This window comes from Lissotriton helveticus, chromosome 1_2 (assembly GCF_964261635.1).
Source record: "Lissotriton helveticus chromosome 1_2, aLisHel1.1, whole genome shotgun sequence".
NCBI classification, from domain to species: Eukaryota; Metazoa; Chordata; class Amphibia; order Caudata; family Salamandridae; genus Lissotriton; species Lissotriton helveticus.
Genome location: NC_136058.1, coordinates 6,696,630 through 6,724,240, shown reverse-complemented (window position 1 = coordinate 6,724,240; position 27,611 = coordinate 6,696,630). Strand labels below are relative to the sequence as shown.

The 27,611-nt window shown below is 43.3% G+C and overlaps 1 protein-coding gene across 1 annotated transcript in view; it reads left to right on the top strand.

Moving 5' to 3' along the window:
• Positions 1 to 27,611, top strand: part of EEIG2 (EEIG family member 2) — a 494,462-nt gene that overhangs the window by 401,086 nt on the left and 65,765 nt on the right. The window contains exon 9 of the mRNA XM_078668430.1: positions 236 to 363. Coding sequence (XP_078524556.1) covers positions 236 to 363 — 128 coding nt within the window. The remainder of the gene's footprint in view (positions 1 to 235; positions 364 to 27,611) is intronic.

The window sequence follows — 27,611 nt, the reverse complement described above, 5'->3', positions numbered from 1 at the left end:
CATAGAGATGGTAAAAAGACTATGCTCCATGGGAGCGACAAACACAAAATTAACAAATAAAAACACAAATAAGAACTAGCCGAATGAGTGACTGGAATGTCTACCATACGTTGACAATGGGTGGGCTCCAAGCCCCTCTGCTTTCTTGGTAAGCCCACAATATGTGTTGGTACGCTCAGCCTAAAAAACAGTAACCTACAATGTATGAGGAATATATTTTTATTTGTCTGCACAGGCATCCAGTGAAACAAGACTCTGTGGAATCGCAGTTAAAGCGAGTAGACGCCACCAGAGTTGATGCAGACGACATTGTTGAAAAAATATTGCAAAGCCAAGATTTCAGCCTAGACTCCAGCGCAGAAGGTATGTGGCCAAGAATGCTGTACTTCTGTTCTTTTTCATATTGATTGAAAAGTATGAATACATTTATCTTTTTGTATGAAAGGCTATATATTGCGGTAACCTAATGCATTACCCTAAATAACTACATATACCCTAGTGTGATATGCCTAAATAATACATGCACTAACTTACAAAAACAATCTGATCATGTGCTAAAAAAGGCTGGTTTGAGAAGTGGCAGGCAGCACTTGGAAAGTTTAAAGATTTGTATTGTGGCACGAGAAGATCATCTGGTTTTGAGGCAGATTTAAAGATTACACTCGAGTCTGAGAGGCAGTAATTATTATTCATGACTGTAGCAAATGTTAATTCAAGGCGGTGTTTTAGATTTTTTTTACACAGCTCTGTTGGCAGGGACGAAAAATAAGTTGTCGCTTTTCCAGTTTATCTATTATGACAGTATTAAACTTTGTACAAGAGGTGCAAAGGTCCATAGTAAAAGAATAGAGCGTGTCTAGTGGCTGTACGTGATTTCGTAAAGTAGTCTTCAATTTTCCATCTTTACTTGACAACTATTGTTTGCCATCGAAGTAAACAATGAGATTTTACATACGGGTTGAAGATGAGAGCTCCCAAAGAATATAAAATATCTATAATATTGTACTTGAGGTTTCTGCAGTTAATGATTTACTGGTGATTAAAGTGTGCCTATTCGCATCACTTGTCATTAGCAAACCTCTTACGTAGATTAAAATACTGATACATTTATATATTTTAAATGTAGCGAGTTAGACCAGAGTAATTTACAGCAATGAGTTGTTAAAATAAACTATTGTAAAATTTTCTACGGAGAGAAATGGGAGAAAGAAATGAGATCCAGGAGAAGGGCCAAGCAGAGAAAATAACACAATAGCATGTTTAGGACACTAGATCTCTAGGACTTGTATTAAATAATAGGCGTGATTTAGTCATAGATAAGCAACATATTCAGTCCCGCATTATCCATCTCCCTACCTTGTTTGGGTGCAGGTCAAAGTCCTGTAAAGTCTTCCTATGGCAAACTAAAAATAGTAGAGCTAAAAGCATGTTTATTCTGGTTGCAATGTATACACTGCTGGGTCCTGTTGAATGCAATTAATGACTGGGTTCGTGTGTTGCTGTTCGTGCAGTGTTCCACAGCTGACTTGCACTGTCCCTGCATTCACTGATGAGATACAAGCACAATTAACTCTAAATTGTACAGTGTCCCACTTTCATTTTGATCTGTTATAGGGCAGGTTTCTCCTTTTATTTTCCCTCCATTTAGCAAGTGTGCAGCCATCCTACATTTTGTAGTTCCCAAACAGGAATGACAGGAAAGCATTTATTTAATAAGCCATCATTTTATTAACCATCAACTACAACCATCCTTGATTAGGTGATTTCTTGTTACTCGACAAATCATCTTAATAGCTGGGTAAGAGATTTCCAGGTCAGTACCTGAGATGCTCCCTCAGCCAAACAGCAGGGGTGAGCTCTCTCAAATCATGCATCTGCAGGGAGTGACCCTGCTAAAGCTTTGTTCTGCCAGAGATTACACTACCACTTAATCATTAACCTGTTAAAGAATTATTTCATCCAGTCATCCAATGGACTTGATTTTGATAGGATAATTTCCTTTTCTCGTGACACATGGTGCGAAATGTCCTCTTTGCTAGTGTGCGCGTATAGGCTGTGGGTATTTAGAGCCTCACCACATAGAGCCTGGACTCATATCATGGCATGGCTTTGTCCCCTAACATATCCTTTGAACATGCGGGGAACACAGAACTCTAGTTTGGGTGATAATGCAGATGGCTTGTAACTTCCTCTTGCATCCAGTAGCCCCTTGATAAGAACCTAGGTTTTTGTCTATCTCTGTACTGGTCATTCTGTAGGAAAGAGGCTCAAACAACGTGGGTTTCAGGGATTCTATTAAGTGAGCAGCAGTTCCTGTAGTGTGTACTTTTACATAGATTGCTACCTTCAAGGCAGTGGTGGGCTACTTAATGAAGTCCATCATGCTCCAGCAAAAGTCGAGGTCAATCCTGCGGAGCAGTACAGTTGCTATCTTCTCCCGCTCTGTCACCTCTGCTAGCTGTCCCATTTCCATGGCTGGAACACAAGTGGTGGATAGGGAGCTACACGCATTTGATGACACAAAGGTTGGCTTTTCCGCTGCTCCAAGAATGGGTTCTTGAGTCCTATTCTCTCATTGCTTGGAAATGAGAGAAAGAGGATCCCTTTATAGCTAAATCTGGTGAGAGTGTGTAATGATGCGCTGGACACAGTTGAGTAGAAGAGGAGTTTATTCCAGGTAAGAGAGCCACCGCAGCTGGCATAGCCCAAGTCCTCTCAGCAACTGCCTTTCATAGAATCACCAAACACATATAAACATTCTATATGACATCAGTAAATGATGTCATACAACACATCACCACACCTCCCCCCTCTATAACAGAAACAAAGCAAAAAAAATCATAAAAATCAATCAAATAAGCAAAGAGAATAAACATTAGACTAACAGTGGACTTAAAAGTGCTAAAGTTAAACATAGTCTTTTAAATACTGTGGTTTGTAAGACAACCTACTGCTCATTCTTGTGTTATTACTACTTTTTACATCCTTGTTGTTGTCTCCAACAATTTCAGATGAAAAACTAGGATCTTTAGCAACACGAGAAGTGCTCCACCAATTCCCGTTTGACAATTTGACAGCATTTTTACGTATGTCTACAATTTGTTGAGAAACTGAAAACTTCGACAAACCTTTTCTAACAGAATTGGGATTCTTAATTTTAACCCAATCACCAATGGACAGTTTGTGTGAAGACTTCTTTGAAATCATTTCACAATTCTTTGAACACATTTCAGTTGACTTCAAATTGGCAGAGTCCCACATGTGTTTTATGTCACATTCTTGATGAAAAGACTTCACCATCCAAAAAGGGTAAACCTGTGAGGGAGGCTTTTCTACCTCTCATAAGTTCAAATGGACTAAACTTTGTACAGACGTGAGGTGAGGTGCGATATGACCAAATCAAATCTTTTACAGCTTGAAATACACAGCACCCTGATCTAAAAGATGCCTGCACACACTCAACCACAACTCTATTAAACCTTTCTGTTTTACCGTTACTCTGTAGGTGGTAAAGAGGAGTTCTAGTGTGCTTGATACCACAAGTACGTAGAAAAGAATTCATTTCTTCAGAAACGAATTGTACACCGTTGTCAGTTAAAATTTCTTCAGGATAACCTTCCCTGAGAAAAATAGAGTTTAAACAGTTAATCACACTTTTAGAATTAGGAATATTAATGGGTTCAACTTCAACCCATCTAGATAAATGATCTATCAAGACAAGAAAATATTTTGAATTTGAAGGTAAAACATGAAAAGGTCCTAAAAAGTCCATTCCTAATTTTTGCCAGGCTCTTTCAGGAGGAGAAACAGGAGAATTGTTTGCTCCTTCAAGTACTAGCACTTTATCACTAGTGTTGCATCGTGAACATTGTTTCACTAAATCATCTATTTGAGAATCCATTTTGGGCCACCAAAAGTCAGTTCTAACTTTTCTCTTGGTAATGGTAGAACCAAGATGTCCAGAATGTGCAGCTAAAACAATCCTTTCACGATAACACGAGGAAGGTACAAGTTTATTGCCCCTGACAACTTTCCCACCTTCAACTGACAGTTCACTGTTCACCTTCCAAAACATCTGTAAATCTGGCGAAAGACATTTTTCTCTTGGCCAACCTTTTTTTATTAGAGCAATAACCTCTTTAAGAATGGGATCTTTTTCAACCTCTAGTGCCCAGCAATCTTCCTCAAAAGATAAACTTGCCTGAGTAATATGAGCTACAAAACATTCCTCAATCTCATTCTCCCATTCTTGCTCTTCAGTATCTTCAATAGGCAGTCTAGATAAACAATAGGCCCTTGTGTTTTTTCCACCAGGGATATACTCTACGCTGAATGTGTATTCTAAAGGTTTCGTAGAGAGTCTAGCTAAACGAGCTGTGGTGTGTTTAGCATTTTTACCAGACAGAATATCAACTAGAGGTCGATGATCAGTTTTAAGAATAAATGACCTGCCCCATAGATAAGATTTAAATTTTTCAATACTCCAAACACAGGCCAGTAGTTCTTTTTCTATGACCGAATATTTTCGTTCAACAGGCCGAAGTGTTCTAGAGGCAAAACCTATGGTATGTTCTTTTCCTTCAGAATATTGTGACAAAACAGCGCCTAATCCATATTCACAGGCGTCGACAGTGACCACAGTTTGTTTTCCTTCAACAAAAGCTTGCAATGCAGGAGCTTTGAGAATATGTTCCTTGATGGATCGAAAACCTTCTTCACATTTCTCTGACCATGTGTACGCACTGCCCTTTTTAAGTAATGCTCTAAAACATTCTGTGGTTTTTGCAAAATTTCTCATAAATTTTGCGTAAAACTCACAAAGACCAAGAAAGGATAAAAGTTGTTCTTTGTTCTGCGGGGGAGGTGCCTCTATAATGCTTTTAATTAAACCAGGTCTTGGTTTAATACATTCTCTGGAAATAATATGACCGAGGTACTCAATTTCTTTTACTTTAAAAATGCATTTACTTTTCTGTAAGGTAACCGCTCTATTTTCCAAAGTGCTAAAAACCTGGTTAATGGCAATTTCATGATCATTTTCAGTCTTGGTAAAGATAAGAATGTCGTCCTGAAAAACTACCACATTGGGATTGTCACAAAACATCTCGGTCATGAGTCTCTGAAAAACGGCTGCCAAAGCTAGCCCAAAAGGAAGTCTACAAAATTGAAAGATTCCATCAGGGGTAACAAATGCAGTCAGATGTCTGGACTGGGGATGTAGTTCGACCTGATGGTAGGCTGCTTTGAGATCTAATTTTGTGAACCATGACGATGACCCAACTTTGGCAATGAGTTCTTCAATGCGAGGAAGGAGAAAACAATCAACCCAAATACCTTCATTGAGACTCCTCAGGTCAACACACATTCTTAAATCCCCTGACCTCTTTTTGGCCAAAACGGTGGGACTAAGCTAAAGAGTGGATTCAACTTTTTCAATGATACCTTGATCACATATACTCTGTAAATGTTTGGTAAGATCACTTCTGATGCTTAAAGGAACGTTGCGTAATTTGTTTAACAGGGCAGCTATTTTTCTTTACTTTAATAAAGTGTTGAAAATTTGTTATTTTACCTAACCGATTCTCAAAAATCTTGCTAAACATCTGCTCCCAAACACTCGAAATATGTGACACTAAATTGTTGTTATTCTGATCAATCATAACTGGATTGGCTCTGCCAGGTCTGATGGTCAAACCAAATTCAGCTTGGTGCAAAAGACCTAAAACATTTATGCCCCTTTTTGCCACATATACTTTTCCTTTGATAGTTACTCCAAAGACTGTAATACTTTCCTAAAAATAGCCCAGTAATTCAATTTTGCTTCCTTCGAAAGCTACAGTAAGAATATCTGGTGGTAGTAGATTTTTGGCTCTCCACAGTTTAAGAAACTTTTCTTGTGAAACAATAGTGATACGTGCTCCAGTGTCAACTAGAAGCTGAATATGATTGTTCCCAATATAAACATCAACTTCGGGATCAGGCACATGGAACATCTCTTCTTTGTTAGGCTGTTGTTTGACTACAACAACATAATTTTGACTGGTGACATCATCTTGTTCACTAACTTGTTCGTTGTTAACAATCTCATCACTATCATTAATAACACATCTAACATTATTTTTCTTACCACTCATACAAACTTTCGAAAAATGGCTCATTTTACAACATTGACTACATTGTTGACCAGATGCTGGACAGCTTTTGAAAGAAGAAACATGTTGATTCGAACCACAGCTGTAACAAAACATTCTTGAATTGAATTGTTGTCTATTTTGCACAACATTTCTACTCCCTCTAAACCCGTATGGTCTTCTGGCATAACCTCTAGTGGTATTTTGGTTTAGGGGGGTTGGAAGCTTGTCATTAGAAGGTTGTTGCTTTAAAGAAACAGCACCGGAAACAGTTGAACTAGATAGAGCAGTTTCAAGCTGTTTGACATCGTCGATTTAAGTCTCAATGCTTTTTGCAATGTCCACAGCCTTATCCAGAGAAGGATCTTTACAAGTAAGTAGTCTCTGTTGCGTCTTCTTACAATGACAACGTGCAACAAGCTGATCCCTTATTAGTTGAGATGTAAAATTTTCAAATTCACATTTAGCTGCTAGAACTTTTAAAGCTGTAATAAAACTGTCGATATTCTCATCTGGTTTTTGTGTTCTAGTGAAAAATGTATATCTATGGACTACTAAGTTCTTAGTTTTAGTGAAGTACTTATCTAATTGTGCGACAGCTTGATCAAATTCATCCAAATTCCCACCTTCAGGCTGTATAAAAGGAGGAAGATGATCAAAAAAAATTTGTCCTTCCACACCTAAATGATAGTACATGAGATTTTTTTTTTAGCTCTATATCTAAGACCGTCAATAGCTCCTAAGTAAGCATTAAAAGATCTGTACCATAACTTCCACTCAAGTGGCAGATCACCAGGATCTTGTAGGAAAGGTGCTGGAGGTACAACGCTCTGCATATTAAATAAACTGTAATAGAATGCTGAATAGATAAGTAAATAGATATTGAAAACACTTTAGAGATAAAAATGCAAACTTGACCCACAAGATGGCGCTAAATAATAACTGAATCTCCTTTCAGATGCTGAATGATATTATCAGAGATAAAAGAAATGAAAGAAAACAGTTCCGAGTTGGTGCTCTGTTGAAAGATGTATCTTATAATGTAGGGATTTAAAAATAATAATAAAAAAAATTAAGAGGAAAGTATGTTACTGCTGTGTGTGTCAGCGTAGTTTTACTGTAGTCAAAAATAATAATAAAGTTGATACTTGACAAACACTGTAAGATGCTGTGTGTGTCAGCTTGGTCGATTACATGTCGTTTTGGATGTAAAGCATACACATGTAGATCTAGAAGCAAAATAAAGCTGTGCGCGTCAGCGCTGAAGAAAGAGAAAAAAAGATTTCACGTCCGGATAATGGTTCGTCACGAAAAGGAACTGTGCGCATCAGTGTAGGTGAGACAAAGACTCTGCACGTCAGCGCGATGGTACGTCAAATGAACGTGATGACGAGGACGTGAAAGCTCCGCTGAGAGAGAGGGAAGGTTCTACTGCGTCATCATTAGGGCAGGAACGTCAGGCTGAAAATATCTCGCAGCAGCGCAAAGCGTTGACAACGGCAAGGCACAGCGAGGTAGTACAGAATCCCAAAAGCCTCCAACAGCAAGGTCAGTGGAGTCACTGTGTGGCTGAGACGCAAGCAGTACGTCAGAAGGAGGCAGAGTGCGAGAAGTTTTTAAAATGTCAGTTATTTATGTTTGAGTTGCTTGTAGTTTGAAAAATTCAATGCGGCGGCTCTCTTTTAGTAAAATGTCAGTGTATAAATAAAGTAAGAGTACTCACATGAGTTTGAAGTATAAACAGTCAGAGATTTGGGCATAACGATAATTTCATGTGACGGTAATTTCAAAAATCAGGATGTAGATTTTTGAATCCAAGTAGGTATAGTTGGAAATTCCATCTAGACATCCTCTGTCGCCAGTGTAATGATGCGCTGGACACAGTTGAGTAGAAGAGGAGTTTATTCCAGGTAAGAGAGCCACCGCAGCTGGCATAGCCCAAGTCCTCTCAGCAACTGCCTTTCATAGAATCATCTAACACATATAAACATTCTATATGACATCAGTAAATGATGTCATACAACACATCACCACAGAGTGCCTATTGAGATCTTGAAAAGCCAACACTCTTGTGTGTACGAAGGAGGAAGATTAATTTAAAAAAAGCAACTCTAGGTGATGAGTCCATTGGCGTCTTCCCGCCATCACTTGCTCAGTCTTTCATGTGGTTTTCTTAGCCTTGCTTGTTTTTCCACAGAACACAGAAACAAAACACATGGCTAATATCAGGAGACTGGATGGAGCAATCCGATTACACCCTCCCCTCCTCCATATATTCCTCCCCAAGACAGTATTAATCCTCATGCTACACAGTTTTGGGGCCTCTTTATTAGTCCAGTCAGTTTGGTTTTCAAATCCTTGGTGAGGCAGTGGCTACAAGTGCCTTAACTCGGGAGAAGGTGTTCTACTTTTCCAGCTAGGGGCAAAATTGGGCAGGATTTAGTTTACATGGGAATTTATTTAAAAGGCTGGGGGGTGGAGAGGTACTGTCAAACTTGAAAAACTATGATATAAAATTAGTTGTTTACCCCTATGTTTACAAAAGCTGTTTTGGGAGAAAATGTCCCCCTGTTCTCAGCCAGAGATGGTCAAACTTGCTAATTTCTGTTGCAACTACTCACAGCAGGCCTCCAAGTAGAATCTTTCATAGCTTATTTAACTGCCTTGCATATCTTAAGAAAATTTGAAGAGTGAATGCTTTTCTTCGCCGAATGGTTTTGTAAAATTTCATGTTTGGAGGTATCTACATTTGATCCCTACTTTTAGGAAGCTCTGCACATTTTAACGTTTTAGTGTTATTTCTTTTCCCCTGGCTCACATGCCTTTTGAACCCATGGCCAACAGTGACATCAAACTGATGACCTAGAAATAATTGTCTATTTTCCGTGACTTCTGCTCAGAGGTCTAGCTATTACAAACTCTTTCATCCTTAGAGTTCCACAGGTTTTCATTAGGACTAGCTTATTCTTAAGACCAGTCCTTCATGTTCGGCAAGGTATTGTCACTCTTCCAAGTCAGACCAGTCCTTCATTTTAGGCAAGATATTGTCACTTTTCCACATCAATCTGTAGATCTTTTTACCTTCCACAATGCCCAGGTCCTCTAAGGCAGGGAAAGTATTGGATTACTTGGATGTTTAGTATTTTTCTTAAATGTCTAAGTCACTTTAAGCAATGGGTGGGTGGTGCCTGCAGGGCTGAAAGATGGCCACGTTCCTTATGAGCTCTGGTATACATCCTTCCCGACAGCCATATTCTGGCAACAGGGGCAGGAGGTAGGTCCAGATGCTGTTGTGGCTACATCCCTAGATGAGACTTCTGTCTGGTTCTAAAGGCCTACCTTGGTCCCACGTGGATACTGAAGCATACCTTGTCTGCATCACGGTAGTGGCTACTTACAATTGACTTACTCCCAGAGAAGCTACCATAAGTCGCTCCTTCACAGCAGATTAGTTCAGCATTCCAGGCGGATGGTTGGTGCTCTCAAAAGAAAGGGGGGCTCTCAAAGGTGAACACAACAGTGGTGCAGAGGAGTCCAGAAAGATTTGCCCTTGGGAGTGAAGTGGAGGATATAATCAATAATAGGCTACAACTCGCCCTTCATTGCACAGTGACTAACATCAAGCACAAGCTGAAGTGGGACCAGTTGCATGTTTTCGTTCTTCTAAGACAACCCCCTGTCCCCCCTCTTTCATCATTCCAGGATAGTAAACCATTATCAACAAAGAAGATGAGTTACTTCTCCCCAAGGACCAAATCCTCCAGAGAAGTCAGTAGAGGGGACGGTAAGTCATCAGAGAGCATTAGAACCCCCTACACACAGGGAGCAACAATGATATTGTTGATGCTGAAAAAGTTAAAGCTACTGGGGACCACTGGACAGATAGAGTGGAAATAGAGTGGAAATATCTGCTTTGGAGGGAGCATTTAGCAGGTTTAAGGGTTGCATTGTGAAGACTAAGCGCAGTCTGGAGAATGAACTGTCTATTACTATTGCGAAACTGGCTGTAACAGATCATGACGAAAGTGCTTGGTTACCCCAAAGTATTTTGGAGTGTGTGCTGGCTTTTATTTTGCATTTCGAAACCAAGGTGTCACGTTTGAGAAATGAGGCCAAGACCATGAAATCTTGACTTTGGAGTATGCCTTCAGTGTCTAAGAGCAGTTACCTCAGGTGGCAGATATTGCATTTTCTCAGAAAATTAGTTTTGGATTGTAATTTAGATACCATAGCGATAGTCCAGATAACTGATTTTCCTCCCACTAAGTGCCCTCCTGTCTTTATGCTGCTCTTAAGGAATTTGTGATCAGGATTGTGGTGAAGAAGAGGGACTTATTGTAAAACTATACCAGTATTCATATCTTCCTGGATGTTGCACGTCCGGTACTAAAGGCGTTCCAAGGTTGCAGAACCACCAGGCGCTACGTCCGAGGCAGCTGTGTTTACTAATTCGTTACAGCAAGGGTAGCGGGGGTGGTTACTGCTCTGCCACACAAATTAGTTATTTGGAGGCATTCTTGGTGGTTCTTAGCTGTCTCCTCCTTTCTCCTTTGTTGTAACAACTTGTAGAGTCAGCACAAACACGTTTCTGGGAGAAGCCTATTTTCAGCAAATTTGCTTACAGGAAATTTTCATTAGGGACGCCGTTAGGTTATAATTTAAGCAGTCTTTTTTTCTTACCTTGTGGTCTCCATGTTTTCTTAGCCACTTCACAGAGGAAATAGTTCTTGACTAGAAGGAGTTGCTACTTGAAAATACCATTTCCAGATGCGATCACGGAGTCGTGCACTCCTGCCGCAATCTAAAATGGCGTATTTTCTGTTCCTGGGATAATTTCCTGTTGTCTAAATATATAAAGATGCTGAAATAAAGTATGTGATAATATAGTAAACAGAGTGGTCCTGGACATAATTCATTTAACACATTTCATTGTAATACTCATTTTAAATCAGAGTTATTTCATGGGACTCAATCCTGAAAAACTACAAAAAGAAGAGAAACATACAAAGCCAAATGCGTATTCAGTCTTATTGGTAATACCTACAATAAACTTCAAAACAAAATTCTTATAAGCAATATAAATTTGCAATGTATTTCACATTCTTATATACATATTTAAAAACAAGAGATTGAGGGGATACTGCCAGGTGCAATAGAAAGTGCAAAATGTGCGTGCTCAAGTGAAAGAGAGAAAGTGAATAAAAGGACAATGCAATGCTTTAAACAAAAAACTAAGGTTCTATTCCCTTAATAATGAGCCTGCCCCACGTATTTAATCATACGATTTGCTCAATGTTTTTCCAAGAGAGGGGGAGGGGGACAGGGGTGCAGGCTTCAAAAATGGGGGAGATAGTCGACGTTTCGACCCTTGCGCTGTAGAGGGAGAATCAACACCTCAGCTACGAGTCTTCCTCAGGACGGACAAGGAGTAGGGGGCCCTATATTGTAGTAAGACAGCGCCCCATCAATGAGGTTAGCCACCAATTAATGATGTGCTCCAAAATCCCAAAATGGCAAACTGATCTGACTCTCAGCCCTTAATAGCAAAGTCTCAACACAGGAAATGTATTCCAGATACCATTGAAAATATCTAATTGCGGCAAACCACGGAGTAAAAACCATTTAGTAATCACAGCCAGTCCATAGTTTCATGGCGTGTTTTCTGTTAATGCGGAACAATGCATCTCTTACTCAGGATTGAGTCCCATGAAATAACTCACATTTAAAATGAGTATTACAATGAAATGTGTTAAATGAATTATGTCCAGGACCACTCTGTTTACTATATTATCGAATTCCCAAGTCCTTTGACTTTTTCTGGGTTATACTCCATTTTCTTAATGGAAATAAAGTATGTAGCATTTTTTTCATTTTTAAATTGATTTTTCGCCCCTTATTCTCGATTCTTGTTCCTTTAAAATAAAATAAAAAATGCATTCTAGACCGATCTCTACTCTGGTCAGAGTGGTTTCTATAATTGGTCAGCGTGCTTTAGTGTTCTGATATTCTTATGCACAATTTGGATTATAAAGGAGCTTTGCCTTCTAGAAGATTTTATGCCTTTTGGGCTTTTTCCTCCAGTGACTTATTTTTTGGGACGCCTGGTTTCCAATGTATAAGTTTATGTCCGCTGCACGGTGATTACCAGGAGGAATAATTCTATGAAAGTTCCCTTTTTGCATGGTTACCCCTATATTTTTGCCGGATACCTGATGCCAACTTGACTGACTGTGTGCTGGTTTCTTGCTAGCGAGGCCGCAGCACTTGTGTTCCTTCCCAACACTGTACCTTTGTACCCACAATTGGCACATCCCTGGCCACAGGTAAGCCCCTTGCCTGGCCACAGGTAAGCCCCTTGTAAAAGGTACCATGGGTACCAAGGGCACTGTGACCAGTGAAGCCTCTAAGGACTGCAGCACCTATTGTGCCACCTTTAGAGACCCCGAACACCCTCACACTGCCATTGCAGGCTGAGTGTTTTGGTGCAGGAAAAAGTGAAGAGTCGATATGGAACACATCCCCATGAGCCATGCCTGAAACCCACTTCCTGTGGCCTAGGTAAGTCACTTCTCTAGCAAGGTGTACTAGACCACAGGTGAGGGTACAGTTGCATGAGCTCTGTACCCCCTACAGTGTCTATGTCCATTCTTAGACACTGCAGTAAAGCCATAAAGAGTATAGCCGGGCCGACTTGGTAGTTTGGTTTGCCCTGTTCCCATCATGCACTGGGACAGGAACAGACTAATTTGCATATAGCCAGGTTCTGAGCTGGGATGGTGCAGTGAGCTAAAAAATGGTGATGGATCAAGCCCTGATCTTTGGACTGGGTAAGAGTGGTCTGCTTAATTCAGACACTCTGTTCATCACCACCCCCTTTTCTGAATCATTTTGTCCACCATAAGCGTGGAAGGGTATACTCAGATGTGAGTCCCTTGCTCATTGCACCATCAGGATTCAAGCAAGCCGGGCCGACGACGGCTGAAATGCCAGAAACCGGTCCCCGGAAGCTTGTTTCCTTCCCAGTATAAGAATTGGCTTGGTAGTTTGGTTTGCCCTGTTCCCATCATGCACTGGGACAGGAACAGACTAATTTGCATATAGCCAGGTTCTGAGCTGGGATGGTGCAGTGAGCTAAAAAACGGTGATGGATCAAGCCCTGATCTTTGGACTGGGTAAGAGTGGTCTGCTTAATTCAGACACTCTGTTCATCACCCCCCCTTTTCTGAATCATAAAGAGTATATGGCCTGGGAGCTGGTCATTACGAACTCCACAGCTCCATAATGGCTTTACTGAAATCTGGGAAGTTTGGTAGCAAACTTCTCAGCACATTAAACCCACACTGCAGCAAGTGTGGGATTTCATGTAAAATACACTCAGCGGGCATCTTAGAGATGCCCCCTGAAAAACGACCAGTCCTGGTATGGTTCTTGAATGGCTACCTGCCATTTGCCATCACCAGACAGGTTTCTGAACCCCTAGGTAGAGGGCCTCCACTCTCTAGGTCCAGAAACAAAGCCCATCCTGGGCAGCGGTGTTACACCTCCTCCCCCAGCATGGGCTGGATCCACAAAGGGGATGCTTCAAATGCATGTCGCCTTTGTTAGCTGACACTGCCTATTTCTGCCTTCAGCAACTGGCTCCCACCGATTCTGCCCCCATTTTAGGCAGGAGAATCAACAGGAAAACCAAGGTAGAGAGAGAGGCGTGCCCACCCCTCAGGTGAGGAAGCGAGGTGAAGCACACATCTCAGTCCCTCCATCTTCATGATGAGGGGACCCAGCCAACTAGTGAGAGGCTCATGCCTCCCTCCCACTTGAGGGTGGCATAATAGGGTGTGCACCCCTAAGTTTAGTATTTACGGGTGACCCTGAACCTTGCCTCCTCAGATTAAAGAAGAAGGAAGAAAAAAGGACAGAAGAGCAATGCAGAAAGAGGAAGAAGAGGATGACTACTGCTTTGGCAAATGCAAAAAGAACAATTGATGGACCCTACCGGCCTGTTCTGACTTTGACCTGCACCCAGCGAAGCCCTGGCATGTCCAGCAGCCATCCAGAACCTGGAGGACCTGCCCTGCTCCTCCTAAACAGACCTGGTCTCCGGTGAGCACCAGATTTGCTCAACTAAAGACTCCAACACAGAATCCTGATCCAGGCTGCTCCCCTGTTATGCACCACTCTGCACCAATGCCTTCGGCCCGAGTTAGAGTGGCCCAACAACATGAGGAGATCTCAGCGATTCTGAACTGGGATCTGGTGATCCCTGACCTGCCTCGACCTTCTACCCAACGCCTGCAGCCTCAACCTGAGGGGTCCCCCAGACTGTGACTGGAGCTGTTAAGAACACCTGATGCCCAAAGGAGCCCCTGCACCCAAAACCCCACGGCCGTGGGTGGCCCAGCCGCCTGTGGCATCCCATAACCCTCCAACTTCTCACCCCTCTTGCCGGTGGTCACCCTCAGGAATCCTCCCTGACAGAGCCTGGTGCACTTCATTCATACCGGAGATCTCCATTGAAACCAACAGGGCTCCCGACGTCTTCTTGGCACCCTGCATCAGGCCACCTCCGTTCCGCTGGTGGTGCAGCTCTTGTTGTGATTGTTGGCCCCTGCAGTTCTGATCCTAACCCCAGGAGCTTAGCTCCCATAACAGAGTGGCCTGCTTGTAAGCAATCCCTGACCGACGGCCCCCATTGGACCTTTGGCTAACATTGGGACCCTGCACTCTGCACCCGGCCACCCTAGTGCCGCAGGTGGTGCACCTTGAGTGCCTCTGTGAACCTTGGGAAACCCTGTTTCTAACCCCTAAACAACGATTCTTGCAGGTGGTTTACTTACCTGCAGACTTATAACATTCTTTCCTTTCATAGGAACTCATGTTGTGATTTTTCTCCAAATAGGTTTTGTGTTGAACTGAGTTTTGTATGAAAACCAAAGTAATCTTACTTTGAACCTACAACTGTCTTACTTACCTGTGTTTTTGTAAGGTCAACGGTGTGCTATTTAGGCATATCACCCGAGTAGTCAAAGTAACTGAAAAGTAATCAAAATAATCTCGATATATTCTGAACTGTTTTAAAAGCAAACACATACCTATAACAATTCCAATTTCAACCACAATTGCATTCTGTTGTAAAGTTTTGCATTTTAAACCATATTACCTGGACCAAGTCCTGCTTGGTCCTAAAAAAATAAATATAAGTATACCTTTTTTTTTATACGTACCTAATTGGTCTGGATTCAGTCTCTGAATAGGTGCTTTCAGTTCTTGATTAAGTGAATACAAGAAATGCTTAACACACTCTCCTGATAAGCCTGACTGACTACTCAACCACACTACCACAAATGAGAGTAAGGTATTATCTACTCTAGTCTCTGCTATACCTCTAGGGATGCACTGGACTTTGTGCACACTATACCTTACTTTGATATAGTATATACAGAGCCAGCTTCGTACAGTAATCCTTTCTTCTGGCAAATAAGGTATGAATAGAAAGCAGATATTAACCATGTACATATACGGGACCTACTAAGTATCACAAATGGGTTGATTAACATGGCTGTTCATTCTAATCTGTGGTTTCCTGCAAGAGTACATGTCAAAGACTGGGGGCAGATATGTGTTTTTGTAGCTCGAGGTGGCACAATTATCTGAATTCCAGGATGGAAAGGGATCATTCTTCAGAGGAGGGAGGTCAGCATTGATTTAGAGTTACATGATCTCCAAGTCTGTGATAGACTCATAAAGTTGACACTGTACTCTTGGAGGGGCTTTTTATATGGACATGCTGGAGGCCAGTGGGTTGGACACTTCCCCATACAATGGATTGTGTTCTCCTCCTGGACCACCAATGGAAGAGAGTGCCTCATTTGCCATTGTAATGAGATGTGTGTCAGAGGTATAGGATTTACAACTGCCATCTACTGAAGTCAAAACCAACATACTAAAGTTGGTCTTGGAACCCGTACAAACTTCATCAGAGCCATTATTTCATCTAATGAAGCCCTGACTGCCACCCTTACGGGTGGTCTAAGATCTGTTGTCTACCAGGGAACAGGCAAGTTGACAGACACTACAGGCCAGTGCCAGGCGATTTTTATTTTGTGACACAACACCCTGCACCAGAAGGTTTGGTGATTTGGGCTTCCTCCTGTAGGGTGGCCATCCACTCCTTCCCCATGACTTCTTCTGACAGTGAGTCAAAATGTATTGAGTCATTTGGACAGCTGATGTTTTCCTCAGCCCGGCCAGCTCTGTGGCTATTAAGTCTCAGTTGCCTGCTGTAGAGATATACCGATATTTTATGGACTCTGTTAAGGAGATCAAGCTGACTGTTCCTGAGGAGTTTCGTCCATTTTTTCTCAAACCATCCAGGAAGGTCAGGACGCAACAATGTACTTCATACTTTGTGGACTGGACACTATGAGCTGCTTGGGCAGAGCACTTTACACTAGTGTGGTTTTTGGGCAGCACACTCAGATGAAATAAGGATTAGTTACTTACCTGTAATCCTAGTTCTCTTTCAGGGGTATAGTCATTAAAGTCATAAGCACTGAATAATCACCGCCCGTGAGCGGGAACCCGGAACATATAACAATATACATATATATGTGTAAATATACAATAATTAGTACATAGTACTAAAACAAAATATACACATATACATGTATAAACCCATAATATGCAGCCCAACATAATGTATAGGCTAATAAGACCTTATTACACACTTTCTGCAGTATGAAAATACTTCATATATCAATGCAATAAACAGACTAGAGCCTAGAAATGCATTTCATAACATAAATACCCTTTATTTTCATCAAAGAATCTGTTGTAAAAGGCAATTAGCCTAACAAGGCTGCATATGAATAAATGTCTGTGTACAGAAAATCAGACTGGCACCTCGCCTTTAAGGCCCCAGAGAATCTGAGCACTTTGCCTTTAAGGCCCCCAGGAGCAACCCTTCTCCCATCATGCACCACAGGTGACAGTTAGGTCAGTTCTTTTGTACGGTACAGTAAACTTTAGCAGGAATCTGCACTTGAAAACTTCATAATACATACTGAAAAAACCTCAATGCTACTGCTCGCCCGGGAATGCGGGAGGGTGCTTATGACTTTAATGAGTATACCCCTGAAAGAGAACTAGGATTACAGGTAAGTAACTAATCCTTCTCTTCCAGGGGATACTCATTAATAGTCATAAGCACTGAATAGAGTAGCAAGCTCATACCCACCAGACGCGGGCGAACAGAAAAGAGCATAGCAACAAAATTAAACAGTGTTCAGCTAGAACTAGCAAATAAATTATTGAGCGATGCTTGACCAACTTGCGCATCAGCCTGTGTGTCTGAATCAAGACAATAATGGCGTGTAAACGTGTGCACTGAACGCCACGTCGCTGCTTTACATATCTCTGACATAGACACATTCCTAAGAAGAGCTGTGGTAGAAGCTTTTCCTCTCGTAGAATGGGCTTTAGGTCTTCCTGATAAAGACCTATGTGCTAGCTGATAAGCCAGAAGAATACATGACACGATCCATCTAGAGATGGATCTCTTGGATGCTGCCAAACCAGTGTTAGTAGGACCATAATTGATAAATAAACGGTCTGTCTTTCTTAAATCTTTTGTCCTGTCTAAGTAAAACTTTAAGACTCTCTTCAGATCCAAAGAATGCAGAGCCCTTTCAGCAAAACTAGAAGGCTTTGGGAAAAAAGTAGGCCATGTTCTGGTTTGGTTAATATGAAAATCCGAGACTATCTTGGGCAGGAAAGCAGGATGCGTCCTGAGTACCACCCTATTTGCATGGAAGACAGTGAACGGTTCTTTACAACACAGAGCCTGAATCTCGCTAACTCAACGAGCAGAAGTAATGGCTACAAGGAACGCTACCTTCCAAGTCAAGTGTTGCAAAGAAGCTTTATGTATAGGTTCAAAAGGAGCACCCATTAACTTGGTTAACACCACATTAAGCTCCCAAGGTGGAGAAGGAGACCTGACTGGTGGATACACCTTCCGTAAACCCTCTAGAAAATCCTTCACCACAGGCATCCTAAAAAAGGATGTCTGAGTGGGCAATTTTCTGTAGGCTGTGATTGCAGCAAGATGGACTTTAATGGAATTAAACTGCAGGCCAGATCTTGCGAGGTATAACAGATACGGTAAAATCACCTGTTCCTGACCATGAATCGGGTCAAGATCATTATTTTGACACCACAGGAAAAAACGTTTCCACTTGAATCCATAGGATTTCCTTGTAGAAGGTCTTTTTGCCTCCTTTAGAATGTGCATACAATCCGGATTCAGCTGCAAGTGTCCATATTGGATGACTTCAGGAGCCATGCTGCCAGGCGTAAAGATGACAGATTGGGAGGAAACACTCGCCCCTTCTGCTTGGACAGAAGATCCGGGCGACATGGCAACCTCCTGTGTGGCACTTCCGACAACTGAAGGAGATCTGGGAACCACCACTGGCGAGGCTACTCGGGAGGAATCAGAATCTTCCTGGAGTTGGTCTTGTACATTCGGTTGATTACTGTCGGTATCAACGGTGTTGGTGGAAAAGCGTACAGTAAGTTCTGATACCAGTCTATCAAAAGGGCATTCCCTTGCGACCCTTTCTGGGGAAATCTGGACGCGAAGACGGGGCATTTTGTGTTTGCCGCGTCTGCGAACAGATCGATATCTGGTGTTCCCCATGACTGGAAAATACTGTGCACGACTTCTTCGTTGAGCACCCAATCGTGAGCTTCGACGAAGTCTCTGCTGAGATCGTCCGCCTGCGAATTGAGAGACCCTGGTAGGTGGACAGCTGTTATTGACAAGTCTCTTGCTAGCAACCAATTCCAGATGGTCTGGGCTTCTAAGGACAGAGTCCTGGATCTGGTACCCCCCTGCTTGTTTAGATAATACATTGTTGTTGTATTGTCTGTCTGCACCAGGAGGGACCGAGTTTGTAGAGATGGAGCCAGAGACTTTAGAGCAAGATGGACAGCCCTGAGTTCGAGCAGGTTGATGTGATATCCTTTCTCGAAATCTGACCATAGCCCTTGTACCTGCAGAGGGCCCATATGAGCACCCCAGCCTTGGAGTGAGGCGTCCGTGATCAGAGTCTGCGTCGGAGGGTCCTGATGAAAAGGCACTCCTCATCAAGTGTGTTTTCTTCATCCACCACCTGATGGAATCTTTTGCAGACTGGTGGAGACAAATCCGATCCTCCCAGCATCCCGTCCTCTGCTTCCACTGATCTTCTAAGCACTGCTGCAGAGGACGCATGTGCAATCTTGCGTTTGGAACAATGAAAATGCAAGAGGCCATGGACCCCAGGAGAGAGGACACTTGCCGAACTGTCGGGTAATTGGTCTGAAGAAGAAGATGACCTTTGGACTTGATCGATAACCGCCTCTCCTCCGAAGGACACATGTTTTCTTTTTCTGTGTCCAGCAGGGCCCCCAGATAATGGATCCGCTGTGTCGGATTCATGATAGATTTCTGGAAGTTGACTTGAAGACCCAGACTGCGCATGAGGTGGAGGCATATCGACAGATGCTCCTCCAAGAGAGATGGGGACGAACTCTTCAGAAGCCATTCGTCTAAGTAAGGATATATGAAAATCCTTTTCCTTCGAAGAAAGGCCGCAACTACCGCCATACATTTGGAAAATGTTCTGGGCGCTGACTTCAGGCCGAATGGAAGCACTGCATACTGGTAGTGATGAGCAGACACTTGAAGCCTGAGAAATTTGCGATGTTTTTTGGAAATGGGAACATGAAAATAGGCATCTTTCATGTCGATGGAGCACATCCAGTCCCCCTGATGTAACTGGGGAAAGATCTGATGAAGCGCTAGCATTCGAAATTTCTCTTTCCGAATGTACTTGTTTAAAAGCCTATGGTCCAGAATAGGCCTGAATTCTGCGTTTGGACCCTTCTTCTTCACTAGGAAAAACCGTGAATACAAGCCTTGATTTCTCTGCTGAGGAGGAACCTTCTCTATGGCTTTCTTCCCTAGAAGTATACGTGCTTCTTTTTGTAAAAGCTTCAAATTCCAATGTAACATTTTCTTTGGAGGAATGAGAGGAGGTGGCTTTTTGAAACGGAGATGGTAACCGTTCTGAATGATACCAATCACCCACTTGTCCTTTGTCAGTTGCTTCCACTCGTTTAAGAATGACACAATGCTTCCTCCTACCGGAGTGGTCCACGGCTGAGGAGGAAGACTCCCTTCATTGTTTTTTAGGTTATTTGGCAGCAGCGAACTGCTGTCTATTTCCTCCTCTACCTCGTCCAGGACGACGCTGTTGGAACTGCGATCTCTGTTGGTTCTGGCCCTGGTTCTGCGAGGACCAACTTGTTCGTTGATTCTTTTGTTGAAAAGGCCTCTTGTCGTAGGGACGAAAAGTTCCTCGACGCTTAAATTCTCTTTTCTTCTCTAGGCCCACAGCCTTTAGAGTATCCAACTCCACCTTCATTTTTGCCATCTCATCGTCTGCATGAGACCCAAACAATGTAGACCCATTGACCGGCAAGTTGACCATTTTCCTCTGGGCTTCAGGTTTTAGTCCAGTAAGACGCAGCCAAGCTGAACGCCTAGAACAAATCCCATTCGCATAGCCATGCGCTGCATGATCCGCAGAGTCGGCAGCTGCACTAATACTTTGATTAGCAACCAAACCTCCTTCGCCTACAATCTCCAGGAAGTCTTTTTGATCTTCTTTTGGAAGCTTGTCTGCAAACCGAGCCACAGAGTCCCACAAAAGGCGATCATAACGGCCCAGTAAGGCTGCTGCACTGGCCACTCTTGTCACCGACCCAGCAGTGTTACACATCCTCCGACCTAAGGAATCCATGCTCTTACTGTCCTTCTCAGGTGGAGCAGAGGAAACAGAAGTTGCAGAATGCGCCTTCCTGGCTGCCGCCACTATAAGGGAGTCTGGAGGCGGATCAGAACGTAAGAATAAAGGATCTTGGTCAGGAGCCTTATATTTCTTTGCAATTCTGGAAGGGCCTGAACCCACCGTGGCTGGAGTCAAGAAAGTTTTCATAGCAGGCTCCAACAAACCAGGAACCAAAGGCAAAAGAGGTCTAGCAGAAGTCTTGTGATGCAAAGTCTCAAAAATGACCGAAGATGTCACTTGGGGAACTGCCATCACAATGTTGAACTTATTTGCTCCACGACATAACACATCGTTAAAGGTGCCTAAGTCATCCACTAGGGATACCCTAGAATGGATACCCAAAAATGACCGAAGATGTCACTTGGGGAACTGCCATCACAATGTTGAACTTATTTGCTCCACGACATAACACATCGTTAAAGGTGCCTAAGTCATCCACTAGGGATACCCTAGAATGGGGACTTGACGATATCGTAGGAGAATAGTCTCTATACGAACTTCTGTTCGGAGATGACGATGAAGAAGATGATGTAGGAGACCTATTTCGCCTTTCAGGAGTAACAGACTTCTGCCGTCTGCGTTCTCTAGAGCGAGATCTTCCTCTTACCGGAGACCTAGAACGTGATCTCCTAGGAACCACAACCTTCTGAGTATCCGCAACTCTCATACTAGTTAGATTAGCGGTCGGTTGCATCTTCCAGTGTCGTAGGCTTTCCAACCATCTCGGTGACATGTTAATCGGCTGTGCTGCACGCTCAGGAGAGCCCTCTGGCGAAATTTGTACAATCTGAATTCCCAGTAAAGATTTGGAAGACCTTGAAGAGCTACTCCGCTCAGATCGTGGTGAAGCAGATGGACTTTGTTCTCTGGGAACTAGTTGCCTTTCCTCTGACACCGACTGCCTTGAAGTCGAACCAGAGTGAGCCACCACCGAAGAATCCTGGTGCGCAACTTTTTCCTGCTGGTCTTGAGGTGTAGAGGCCACCAAAGGCAGTGGAATCACTTCAGACCTCGACAAAGACCTATGGGAGGTCCGAGAGGCTGATCTCGAATGTCTCGATGCCGACCTTTCAGCAGGTGGGGGAGACTTAGCCACTGATACTCTCTCTTCATGCCTCAAGCCTGAAGCATGTCTAGACTTCGAACTACATCTCGATGGAGACTCCAATCTCCTCTTCTTTTCATGTCTGGACGTCGCAACATCCTTCGACGTCGATCTCACTTTCTTTGTCGACGTCACTTGTCTCTTTAACATCTTTCGTCTCTCCTTCGACCTCGACCGTCGTCTCTCCTTCGACGTCGACCGTCGTCTCTCCTTCGACCTCGACCGTCGTTTTTCCTTCGACGCCGACCGTCGATCTTCCTTCGACGTCGAGTGCTGCTTCTCCTTCGACGTCGAGTGCTGCTTCTCCTTCGACGTCGAATGCTGCTTCTCCATTGACATCGAATGCTGTCTCTCTCTCGACGTCGAGTGATGTTTCTCCTTCGAAGTCGAACTCCGTACCCCCGACGTCGTCCTTACCGCAACAGACACCAGATGTCTTGACGTCGAGAGACTCTTCGACGGCGACTGCATCGGCGTCGACTTCTGCCTCACCGGTGATGTCCTCGACGCCGATGGAGCTTTGTCTTGCCTCAGCGTCGATAAGCCTGAAGGAGATCTCGACGCTGAACGAACCTTTTTCGACGTCGACGCTTCCTGAAGACGCTTTTTCTTGGCTGAGGCTTCAGGAGACGCAGATCTAAGACGATTTTCATGAGAAGAGGGCCTTCCAAATGAAATCAAGCTTTTAGGCCCCTTTCCTTCTCTCTCCAAACGACCTAGAAGCCGCATCTTCTCCCTTTCCCTCAAAGTCCTGCTGGAAAGGTTAAGGCAATGATAACAATCTTCAACCTTATGAGAAGAAGGAAGACAAACCACACAAACAGCGTGTGGATCAGACTTTGACATTTTCTTCCCACAGGAAGGACATTTATAAAACAAAGGTGGCGTAACTGACTAAAAAACTCCAACAGTTGAGTCAGAAAATTAAAGCAAACCACCACTAGAACTAAATCTTGTCAAAAAAGACAGGAAAAAAACAAATTTTGACTGAAAAAAGTCAAATTCAGCCCAGCTCAAGTTCCAGGTTCCTCACAGAACAAGCCGGAAAAAAGAACTGACCTAACTGTCACCTGTGGTGCAAGATGGGAGCAGGGTTGCTCCTGGGGGCCTTAAAGGCAAAGTGCTCAGATTCTCTGGGGCCTTAAAGGCGAGGTGCCAGTCTGATTTTCTGTACACAGACATTTATTCATATGCAGCCTTGTTAGGCTAATTGCCTTTTACAACAGATTCTTTGATGAAAATAAAGGGTATTTATGTTATGAAATGCATTTCTAGGCTCTAGCCTGTTTATTGCATTGATGTATGGAGTATTTTCATACTGCAAAAAGTGTGTAATAAGGTCTTATTAGCCTACACATTATGTTGGGCTGCATATTATGGGTTTATTCATGAATATGTGTATATTTTGGTTTAGTACTATGTACTAATTATTGTATATTTACACATATATATGTATATTGTTATATGTTCTGGATTCCCGCTCACGGCCGTAGAGTATTCAGTGCTTATGACTATTAATGAGTATCCCCTGGAAGAGAAACAAGCTTCTCTGGGGGCATGCAAACCTCCTTGATTGACATGTCATTCAGTGAGTGGGTCACACCTGTTTGGCCAGAAGGCTGACTCAGCATTCACATATTTTAAAGAAAGCCAGGCCATGCTGCATTCTTTCTACCTGTGTGAGACAGTACCCTCAATAGTTTCACCCCTCTGGAGGCTAAGCCAGGTGGTTGGTGTACCACCAACACCAAAGCCCACTACCCTCACAACAGGCATCCCGGACCTGTTTAGGACAGGATCAAGCACACAAGGTTAATGCCATCACGGGCAAAAGAACTGACCATACACCTACACACACAGCATTAAACTCCAAACTGCTTTAGTTTGTCCTTGGTGGCACACGACCACCCTTTGGGGACAAGGATCAGATATTTGCTGCAAGGGTGGAAAAGTATAACCTCTGACATGTGGACTTCCAGATCGTCCAAAGAGGCTATGCCCTGCCATTCCTTTATGCCTAACCACATATTTCACTCACATAAGAACATTTTTCAGTGGGACACCTGTTCATCTTGCTCCAAGAAGTGCAGACTCTTGTCTAAAGAAGTGCTAGAAAAAACCCAACCCAAGAAAAATAGGGACTGGCTTTTACTCCAGCTATTTCCTTGTGCTAATCTTCTGGCAGAAGGACAGATTCAAGAGGCTCATGCTGGCTCAGGTTCTGTCTGCCCTGGTTGTTCAGACGGCGTCTGGCTGCGGACTTCCTTTGAATCTGGATTATCGTGTGGCTATCTTTTTCCGTAGTCTCCAAACCATTAAGACATGAACATGCATTATATTGTGAGTGCGTCAAGTATCTCCGATCTATAAATAAAATATTCTTGGTCCATTCTTACTACAATTATATAATCTGAACTTCTAGAGAGCTAGTCTCTTGGGACCGAGTTTTGCCAAATGTAGGCATAACCCAACGCTACACATCTGCGCATCAATCATCATAGAAAGTTGTAAGATATATTCTTATACATAGTGTCCCATAGGACTCCCTTCTGGCTTCACCATCAGACTCAAGTGGGTCCACAAATTTAGATATTCTTTAAAACTATATGTGGCTTTTCCTGAGGAAGACACTCTTGTGCAGAAACGCACGTAGATAGCATCTAGGTTTCAGCCACCGATTGCAGTCTGAATGAATCAATATTTATCTGATATTGGATACTGTTCAATATTATTGGTTATTGCTATACATGACGATATAATATGCTACATAGAGAGAATAGGCGATGAGGACCATATATTATGCATGATGAAAAATCAATAGACACTCTACTGTGGATTGTCATAGGCCACGTTTATGCATTTTCTGTACTTTTCAATTTTTTTTTTTTTTTAGAATATGTTGTCAGAGTGACTGCTGATATGAATGAAGTATGCTTGTGGATAATTTTATTACTCATATTTATTGTATCACTCTAATAAAATCAACTTTAGTAATTGTTTATAAAAATGTGTATGTCCCTTTATGTGTATGTATGAACCATTGTTGCATTTTTTTAGTATATTTAAGTTGCCCTAGGATTTTGCAATTTCTGTCTGCCCTGGATCTAGGTAACTATATGGTTGCTTTGGACCTGCAGGACACCTACTTTCATGTACCCATTCGACAGTCCCACAGATGATACTTGTACACCCAAGGGACACTCTCTTGGGTGTTTACAGAGATGATGGCGGTAGTCGCAGCACATCTCCGGAGGGTGGGGATTCCAGTTTACCTTTCTGTTGAAAGTGAGATGAACATAGTGCTTAATAGCCCACCTCCAGACGAATCGGGCCTCCTGACATTGTTGGGGTTCACTAGCAACCTGCATTAACTACACCTGACCTCCTTTGCAGAAGCTCCTATTTTTTGGAGCCATCCTGGATTCAGTGCTCTTTCATGCCTGCTCACTACTAGAAGTCCAGGACATTTAGACAATGATCCTGATGATTCAGCCTCTGTCCTAGGTCTCAGTGAGAGTGCCTCTGAGGCTTTTGGCATCTGAACATCGTGCTCCTCGACTGTACCAGATGGCATATGCAGGCTCTCCAATGGAACTTAGTCTCAGTGGGCCCGCTATCAAAGACTCCTCTCGAATTCCATCAAGGTGTCAGAGAAGAATGCAAGAGACTTGCAGTCTTGGCTCAACCGCAATTGGGCTTCTCTCTCTGCCCCACACAGAGTTGTCGAGGGTAACAGATCACTGCTAGGATGGAGATGTCATCTGGGAGAGGTGGCGATCAATCAGAGGACCCTGGTCTTCAGCAGACACCCGTATCCCTATCAGCCTGTTGGAGTTGTGGGGCCAAAGCCTTCCTTCCGTCCATCAAAGGGAGGTTGGTTCATGGTCTCTCAAACAACAACTCCGTCATGTGCTACTGCAACAAAAAGGGCAGGGTTTGGACCAGGGTCCTGTGCAGGGGACACTTTGTCTTTGGAACTGTCTGGAACACCAGACCATTTCCCTGGCCGAGAAACACCTAGTGGGATCTCTGAAGGCCAGGGTGGATAAACTCAGCCAGAGGTACTTGGCGAATCAGGAATGGCGGCTACCTTCCAAGATTGCACTAGGCATCCTCCATCAATGTAGAGAACCCTGGCTATATCTTCTTGCTACCGCCGAGAAGGCGTTATGTCAAAACGTTTGCATGCTGGAGTTTCCAAGAAGGCTTCCTCTCTGTGAAGGGTTCTTGATATGGAGAATGGCACTCCTGTAAGCTTTTCCGCCACTGCCTTTAATGCCTTGAGTTATAAAGGTGATCAGGAACAACAGAGAGTAGGTCATTGTAGTGGTTCGGGATTGGACAAGGAGAGTGTGGTACCCAGACCCTCTGGGCATGAGCGTCTGTCCTCAGTTCAGGCTTCTGCTTTGGTAGGATCTCCTGTCACAGGAGCACGGCACAGGAGCACGGCAGGGTCTTGCACCCGAGCCTGCACAATCTGCACCTCTATGCGTGGAGATTGAGCAGCAACAGTTGAATTGGTTTGATTTGAAGTTGTGGATGTCATTCTTGCTGAACGGCACCCCTCTATAAAGTCTGTCGATGCCAGGAATTGGGACACATTTGTGGCCTGGTGTGGCACACCCAGAACTGACCCAGTACAGCCCAAGCTGTCTGTCTCATTTGTTTTATCCCTGGCTCAGAAAAGACTTGCTGGGTATCGATTAATGGTTGTCAGCCTTTTTATGTTTTCTGGACCAGTCGTCCTTGTTCAAATCACACTCGGTCATGAGGTGTCTAAACGGTTTGACTCGCTTATTTACCCCAAACCCTTTTTTATTACACAATGGGATCTTAATTTGGTCCTCACTTTCTTTGTGTGCATGCCATTTGAACCCATGCATAGCGGTCCACTACATCTCCTAAATCTAAAGTGTGTGTCTCTGGTTGCAGTGACTTTGGCTCTTCCTGTGAGTGAACTCCAAGCTCTCTCAATGCAGCTGCCTTAAACTACCTTTTTCCCAGACAAAGTGTGCTGAAGAGCAATGCTGCCTTTTGGCCTAAAGATATCTACTTTTCCTGTTGGACATTCCCACACTTCCAACTCGTTATGCCCCACCTCAACTCTCGAATCAGGATGGTAGACTCCACCATCGGGACCTAGAGAAAGGTTTAATATTTTACCATTGATCTCACCAAGGACCATCGGATGAACGGTCAGCTCTTTGTGGGGTTATATGTGGTGAGGCAAAGCAGAATAGGACTTTGTCAAGGTGGATAGTCCTCTGCGTCAAAATCTGCTATGCATTGGCCAAGGAATAACCACCAGTGGGGCTGAGGGCTCTTCCACCAGGGCTAGGGCTGCTACCACTGTGCCTATCTTTGACATCTTTCGGGCTCTGTCGTTGGCACCGATATACGCGTTCACAAAGTTCTACTGCCTTGACTGCTAGGTCCGAAAGGAAGGGCATTTCACCAGTTCAGTCCTGCCAAACCTTTTGG